General features: G+C 33.5%; 1 protein-coding gene across 1 annotated transcript; it reads right to left on the bottom strand.

Moving 5' to 3' along the window:
- Positions 1 to 768: 768 nt before the first annotated feature.
- LOC132171453 (uncharacterized) lies at positions 769 to 5,735 on the bottom strand. Its single transcript, XM_059582769.1, has 3 exons — positions 5,243 to 5,735; positions 1,959 to 2,386; positions 769 to 1,047 (listed from the first exon to the last, which is right to left on the bottom strand). The coding sequence occupies exons 1-3, from the start codon at positions 5,733 to 5,735 to the stop codon at positions 769 to 771; spliced, it is 1,200 nt and encodes a 399-aa protein (XP_059438752.1).
- Positions 5,736 to 8,696: the final 2,961 nt, after the last annotated feature.

The following is an 8,696-nucleotide window of genomic DNA, read 5'->3' as shown; positions in this document are numbered from 1 at the left end:
TTTATTAAACATGTGAAAACACTGAAACAACACAAAATCAAACAAATAACAATGCTAAGAAATTAACATATGCGAGTTAAGGGGCTTGAATGTGTAACATTTGACGCTTATCACCCCTCTCGCACATATACCCAAACCTTAGGTGCAACAAATTTGAGTTAGCATTCGCATTTGCGACAACAATTGTATCCCTAATATTCGTGGTCATATAGAGAGTGCCAGTCTTATATCCGCAAGCTAAAATCTTGGATCCCACGCTGACCTTCCACTTACTATGTGGAAGTTCATGACATGTCCTTCATCGTTAAGTTGTCCCACTGAAATTTGTTTTTTCTCCAGCTCTACAACATGTCGGACTTATTGCAACTTCCATGCTGAGTCACTGTCTACTCAAACTCGAACATCTCACATGTTGACAATATCCAATGTTATTTCATCAGCTAAATACACCTTTCTGAAATCTCCAACAACATATTTCTCTAGGATTTCACGGATTGCGTGAGTATGAAATGAGGCTCTTGAGTCCAAAACCCAAGAATCGGGGGGACTATCAATAGAGAGAAGTAGGGCATCCTGAACTTCTTCTTTTGCTATGTTTGCAGAATCATTCTTAGTCTTCTTCTTTGGTTCCCTAGAATTCCTTCTAAAGTGGCCAGTCTTGCCACAGCTCCAACATTCTAGTTGTCGTTCAAATTTGGATTTGCTTATGTCTTTTCTAGATTTTGATATGTCCCGACGAGAGTTTCTTTCTTGTTCTCTACCCCTTGTCTAAAGATTTAAGGTAGAACTAGAACTTGGGGTTTCATCTGCATCTGTTTTGCGAACTTCCTCGCTTAGAATCAAATCTCGAATATCTTCATGTCTAAGTTTACTCTTCCCTACATAATTTCTCACTGCCATTCTCATGGCCACCCAACTGTTTGGCAAAGAGGCCAAAACGATCAACACACAAATCTCATCATCAAAATCGACCTCCTCAAAGGACAATTGATTTGTTATTGTATTGCACTCATTCAAATGTTGTGCTACCGAAGTACCTTCCACCATCTTCAAATTAAACAATTTCTTCATCAGATGTACCATGCTGTTAGCACAGGGCCTTTCCTACATACTAGACAAAGTCGTCATTAGACCCGATGTGGTCTTCTCCTTCACAAAGTTGTGTACAATTGATCTTGAAAGTGTTAATTGAACAACTTCTAGTACCTATCTATCAAGTAGAGAGCCCATTCGTCATCCTCCATACTATCTAATACTCGAAATCTATGCCATCAAAGTTTTCGATTCCTACATTTCCTTCTTCTCTTGCCATTGCTCCTACTCGAACCTGGCTCTAATACTAGTTGATATGAAATATATCATATTTTCAAGAGCCCGTGAGATGTGATAAAAAAGAAGAAGCCAAAAAAACAAGCAATCACAAAACACAGAGATTTAGTCAATTCATCCTTAAAGGCTACATCGACAAAATTGCAGCAAATTTCACTATTTTTCAGGAAATGGTACAAGGAGGCGTTAATGACAACATGACCAAAACCCTAAAACAGAAGCGCTTATAAATAAGGCCTAAGACTGGGTAAAAACACCAAAACGGGTCAAACACCAAAAATTTTGGACCCATTTTAGTGTTTTGACCCTGTTGTGGGCTTTATTTATAGGCGCTTCTATTTTAGGGGCCCAAGCCTCCGCTCCATGGACTAAGCCTCACAAAAATTTCATTTTAATCATAGGGCTTCCACCATTGAACGGGGTTGGGTGCAAACCAGGTCAAACATAAATCAAGCTCCACATGGCCTAACAATTCTCAAGTGTCCCTACTATTATAAATCTTGGATTTCGAAAATCTCTGGAATTTCTGCTATCCTTTCTTTGTTCTAAAATCTCTGGAATTTGTATCCAAAAATGGGAACTATACGGGAGACATATAAAAATAAGAGATATAAAGTGAGAGATATGACCTTAAACCACTGTAGCTCTCTTTGCATCTGCAAAGCTGCACCTGGGATGCGATTAATTAGAGTGGAAGCTGCTGACATCCCTGCCATATGTAAAATATGATTGCCGTGGACATCGCTATAATATGTCAAAAGGTTCTTTGCTTCTAGCCCATAGATAAGGCTAAATATTTTAGCTTGACGATATAGGACTGCAGTAGAAAATATGGTTCTTGAGTCTCTATCAAAGCTCCGCAGAAGCTCTGAATTTGCTTTCACTACATCGAATACAAACTCAAAAATCCCATTCTTGATAGCACAGAAGATGGCTGCATAAACGCCACCTTTCACCCTCTGTTGCAGATTTGAATTTGATATCTGTTCGCACATGTGATGCATAAGCTCATGGCATTGGGCGCTGATCAACTTCATTTCATATAAATGCTCAATTCCTTTGTCAATAGTCCAAACGATGGTAAGTAACTAAATGAAACTATAAATAAATAAATAAAACACAAAGAATAGAAAGTTTCAAAACATAAATTGGAAATAGTTTACCGCAGAATTTAAGTAGATTTGAAACCAGTTGGGGCAATAGAGCAAGTACTGCAACAGCAAAAACTAAATTTTCTCACTTTTAAACACCTTAGAAAGTTATAAACAATACATAATTAACAATATATTAGTTATACTAATTTGTAGTATGTATTAGAATATATTAGGAGATTTGATTTTAGACATTTTATCGTTATTGAATGTAATCTCCTATAATCAGATTTGACATCAATCTGATTTTTACTTCAAATTCTCCTATAAATAAGAGTCTTAATTTGTATTGTAACAACGTCAAAAAATAAGAGTAATATGTAATCATTTGGCTTTTATCAATTCAACATAAGTAATAGACGAAACCACGTAAATCCTTCTATCTATTTTATTTTATTTCTGCATTATCTTCATTCAGTTAGTGCGTATTCCCATGACCGAAATAACTTCTTCTGTAAGTGATCGATTTAATGCAAAAGAATTACCACAATGAGCTTTAAAATAATTTTTATACCCTGGGATCAGTTTGATATAACTAAAATTTTAGAAATTAGTTTAATAATTTTCCATTACTTCTAAAACAACTCAGGAAGGTGGATAGTATAAATATTGAGGATTGATCCATTGCATGCTTTTGAAGAAGTTAATTGAAAATTCACAGAATTTCCCTAAAATGGATGTATTTAATTAGCACGAGTAATTCTATTTGGTATATTTCTATACGACTGTCATACAACTGGAATAATATGACTGTAAAAATCAGTCATTCATTTTTTCTTTGTTTTTTACTAGTGCTGATTCAAGAGATTTTTTTTTTTTTTTTTGGCTAAATCATCTAGTTGTATGACAATTGCACAGTAATCTACTAAATAACATTACTAACATAGCATATGCATCATTGAAATGGATGTTTTTAGCATATACAACCTAGCTACCCGTATAAGGTTTAGGATCTGGTTATGGGAAGCCTGAATCAAGTTAAGAAGCCAGAGCAAGTACATGTGTCAATTTTGAGGATTTTAGGTGATATAAGGCAACGCCATGCACATCTATTGTGAAGGTTTTAGGTTATATTACTTTGTGCTAATTAAGCAAGGTTTCTTTATTCTTAAAGCCTTCATGTTTTGCCTCTCTTAGACTATGTTTTGTTAAACCACACAATTAAGCATAGTTTGGGTAGTAGCCGGCAATTGGATCGCTTGTCTAGTACAAGAATGTGTCAATTGCAAATATTTTGTAAGTATGAACATCTTTGTAATTTCTTATCTTTCTATAGTGAATTGATTTCTTAAGTTTGACTGTCTTAAAATGGTTTTACTTATAAAGGGCTCCTCAAAAGGTTTCGCTTCGTCATCAAATATTTGGTGATTTATTGTCTCCGTTAATGTTGCAAACACAGAAAGAAGAATTGCTCTTCAATTACTGTTTTCCACGATAAAAATGAGTCACAGTTTCAATAATCAATCTAATTGTCATAAGAAAAAATAAAATGAAGTTGCCCAAAATATGATTTTCATTGTCACAAGCCAACCTTAGAGAAGAAAGATACCTGCAGATCTGATAGTTTTTGCTTGATTGCTTTGGCGCTTTTCTACTATTCCAAGGTTCAAACGAATTTCATTGGTGGCGCCAGCCGATTGAATGCGTATACCTTTAGCAAAAGAGGAATTTGATAGTTCTATTAATTTATGTCTCACATGAGCAATTTTCTTTTAAGCCACACAAAGAGTAAATAATTAAATAAAACTTCAGTATTCTATTGCAAACAAGTAATTCAACATATATATATATATATATATATATATATATATATATTGGAATGTGACATCTTATTATTGGTGAAAATATTTTGAATGTTTATTTTGGAATTAAATTATTAAAATTTAAAAAATAAAAAATAAAAAAAAGCCCACGCATAGAGCTCGTTCTAAACTAGTACATACCAGAAGAAATAAATGAAACGCAAAAGAGAAAAAGAGATTGGTACCCACGGGAATATATCCATCGTTTCCAAAATATGAGTCGATCTCCACTCGGGAATGCATAGGGCATAGATGACAAAGCGTACAAAGGGGAGCAATCCTCTCTGTCTAAAGCAAGAGCCAAACGTGGACAACGCTGGATTAAATGCAAAGCAATATCTGTTGTGTTGGGCCAGTAGCGTATGCATGTAGAGAAAACATTGAAGGAAAAGGGAATTATATTGAGAAGATTTTAAATTAATCATCAGAAAAAACAACAGACATCTTCTTTAGAACTACTTTTCATTTTCCTATTCAAATAAACATATCTTTTGAGCATTTATATTAAGCTCTTCAAATAAAAGTTAATTTTAAAGAGGAAACCCACTTTTTTTAATTTGTAGAACTACTTTTGAAATAAATCAAATATCAAAACGCTCTGCATCTTTCTCTACTTTGGTTAAATATTATTTTTTTTATTCTTTGTTAATTCTTTTATTTTTTTTTGCAGAGGAGCGAGAAAAGAGAAATGAATATATAATCTTAAAAAATTAAATAGCTTTTATTTTTTGGCTGTTAATATTTGAAAAGCCAAACTTCATTGATTAAAGTTAAATTTGAAATAGAGTTGAGTTAGAGCTTGTTAAATGACTATTTTATGAGTTTTTTCAAATTTTTAAAAAGAAGCTAAATTTGAAGAGATCAATAGAATGATCTTTCCGTATACCGTTTTAAATATTCTTTAAATTAAATGTTATTTAAGAAAGCTGCTGCTAGCAGTACTCTTACTCTTAGACTTACCTAAACTTCTGGTATATATTGCCTGGGTACAAAGTGAAGCGCCATTGACCCCTTTTTCTGGCGTTAGATCTTCCAGCGGAGTTAGAGAATAGAGATAGCGAGTCAATTCTATATAGCCACTGGAAATAGCTTGAACAACTGGAAGTACATTTGCAGAATTTCCAATGCTGACCAACTTCTTGTTCTTACTAAGCATACACTTTGCCATCGAGTAGTTTCCAATAAAAAGTGCCTCAAACAGAGCTGTAACTCCCTGGTAATCTTTTATTTCCAAAGCTTCTTCCGACATGCGCCCGATCAACTCCTCCACTATATGCAAATGTCCCGCAGCTACAGCAATATGAAGAGCCGTTTGACCCCATAATGTGATTTTTGCATTCACTGCATCGGGTCGGAGCATAAAGAACTCCATGGCAGCGTTCAACTCACCTCTTCGCAAAGCCTTGGATAAGCCCACATACTCACCATACTCATTGCTCTCGTTGTTGTTCATCCCTCCCAATTTTTTTCTTGTTTTCATAGAATGGTATGATGATGAAATGAAACCATTAATTATTCTACATGCCAACTATCACATGTTATATATATTTTGGATTTAAGTTTCAAATAAACATAATAATTGATTGCTCTAGTCTAAGATTTCCTAGCAATTAATTCTTTAACTTAAGCTTACTGAAATGAGAAACAATCATATTTCAACGCGTAGCTTTTTATGATTAAATGTCTTAGATCACTTCGATCAAGAGGTACTTGTTATTATAAGTTTCCTAATTTTTCTTCAATTTTATACATATTCTTCTTCTTCACACAAATTGTATAAGACAAAACTAAATTGACTTAATTCACATAAGTCGCTCAAAATTGTGTTGTTCTGTGACTAGTAATAACGATTATATATATAAATGTTGAAAATGAATAATAAAAGAATAATTACTAACCGTCTTTGGAAGATTTTTCCTTGCTCTTGTCAGCGCTCTTCACCCGATCGAGAGAGAACAAGGCTGGCCAGAACCACAAAACTTCGTGTGATAGAATTTGTTAGTTCTAACTTCTAAGTTTAACTCAGATTCCTACGCAAAAGTAACCAAAAGAAGGAATAAAGGGAAAATGAAGGGAACCATAATGCTTGCCTCTCGAAGCAAGAATAACTTTTTTTAAGAGTTTGCTTGCATCGGAGACCAACGAATATATATATATATATTTTCCTTTCTTTTTCTTTTCGTCATTGGAAAAAATTCGGACTTGAAATGTTGTCACTAATGAGCCTCAGGAGTTGTCGCTGATGTTGCTTGTCGGGTTTGCTCTATCAGAGATGCTCATATTAGCAACGACATACAAATTCATCATCGACCATTATTATTAGCAGTGACAAGTGTTGTAATGCCCTTATTTAAAAATAAGTTGCAAGTAAAAAATATCTTGATTTTTCGCATGACGCTACTGCATGATAACAAATCAGAAATCTTGCCAACGGAATATAATCATGAAAAAATTTTCCTTTTGACATCACTAAAGAAAGCAACGAAACTTGCTTTTGGCGGAATAAAATCTCAACTTCATTCTCATTGTATATATAGACAAAGAGTTATAATTGTAGTCAAGTTTGACAAATCCAAACTTTATGTAAACTAGGAGAACTATGTTTTTTTTTTTTTTTTGCGCCAGTTTGTAAGATCCACTCGCAGGAGCATGTGGACCACGCCCCGGCTCGTGGCGGTCAAAAGGGGCCGCAGATAAGTTTGCCGGAAAGCTGAAACGCCGGTGATGATGAATAATAAGGTATGAGGGGTTATTTTTCACGGCCTGAATAGTTCGTTGTGAGAGGTTATCTCTCATGGCCAATTAATTTAAATAAATTTTGTTAGGGAATTTGACTACCCATGTCTTGGATCTAGTCTGTTTGAAGCTAGTTTGCTCGGAAATTTTTAACTAATATAACAATGCTTTAATCAATGAAATCCTCATATGTCGTTAAAATAAAATAAAAAATAAAAAAATAAAAAAAATCAATACATTTATTCTCATCATTGATTAAATTGATTAAATTTATTTTCTTCAAATGTGTCTATCATTTATAAAACTCCATTTTTTTTTTCAAAAGTTCTTATTTTTTTCTTGAAAGCTTGTGTTTTTCAGGATATATTTATTCCGTAATACCCATGATAAATGAAAGTTAAACGAAATCCAAGAACAGGTATGTCAAAGAAAATAAGAAAAAGAGAATCCTAGCCGCCCAAGAACACTTAAAATGGCAAAAAAAAAAAAATTAAATTTGGGACTGAAGGTTTAAAACATTCGATTTTTGGCTTGGACATAACAGTCACCGAGCATAACTTAATGACCACGACATGTGTGTTGAGGAGAGCTTTTCCGATTGAGAAATGTTAGGTATTTTTCTTGTGTTCTTCAAGTGTTCTCTTAATTAGTAATGTAGCTTTTAAAATTATTGTTGAATTTGAGATTATCATTATTGACTTTTAATCTATTGGTGATTTTAAAAGTCACATCATAGTTGAGAAAACACTAGAAGAACACCTAACATTTTCCTTTCTAATTAAGGTAATATGTCCGATTCAGAATACCAATAGCAAAAGCTATACCAAATTACTACCATGTGTGCAATATTGCCCCAATTAGATTGTTCATAGGTGCTAAATAAAAAAGACGCTGAATATCTAAGTTAGACTTGAAACTGTAGGATTTTGTTCAAACAAGATGTTCCGTTAATTTGAACGCGATAAGTTTCAATCGAACGAGATGTAGTTTCGTTCGAACATGATTGGATGCCAACCTGTCAGATGCCACATGTAAGAGAAATCAAACACGGAATTTTTTCCTTAATGATTAAGAAAATCTCGTTCAAACATTGTAACAAACAATGTTCTTACCTATACACATAGGTTAACATTTTTTTTTTTTTTTTTTTTTTCAATACCTTGAAATCTTAGCAAAAAGCTATTACTTAACCCAAAAGTTACTTAAACTAAAAATTGGTCATAGTTTCAAAAGTCACAACTATTAAACAATAATTATTCGAATAAAATTACATTAACAATAAAAAAAATAAAAATTATATACTATATAAGGGTTAAGCCTTAATCATCTTTTTAATTATACATCAAAATAAAAAATTTCTAAAGTGAAAGAGATACATGGCTTGCAAATGTATTAGAAAAATTATGGTAATGATGGTTTTCCTAAAGCTTATTCTCGGAAAAGTGCAAGCCATTGACCTTGCCTATAGCTCTTTACCTCCATCTTCACCTCCCATCCACGTTCAAAGTAATGACTTTGCCCTTGCATCTTTTTATCCCTCTCCACTAAATAACAAGTATGCTCCCTCCTATGAACTTGATAAAGTTCAAGGAACAAATTGAGAAACATGCGTTGCAGATAAAATTCATGTTTGTGACAAAGCATGGCCACGAACGACCGAGGAATTTGGTATTTGTGT

Source organism: Corylus avellana, chromosome ca1 (genome assembly GCF_901000735.1).
Source record: "Corylus avellana chromosome ca1, CavTom2PMs-1.0".
NCBI classification, from domain to species: Eukaryota; Viridiplantae; Streptophyta; class Magnoliopsida; order Fagales; family Betulaceae; genus Corylus; species Corylus avellana.
This window is presented reverse-complemented; position numbering and strand designations above follow the sequence as displayed.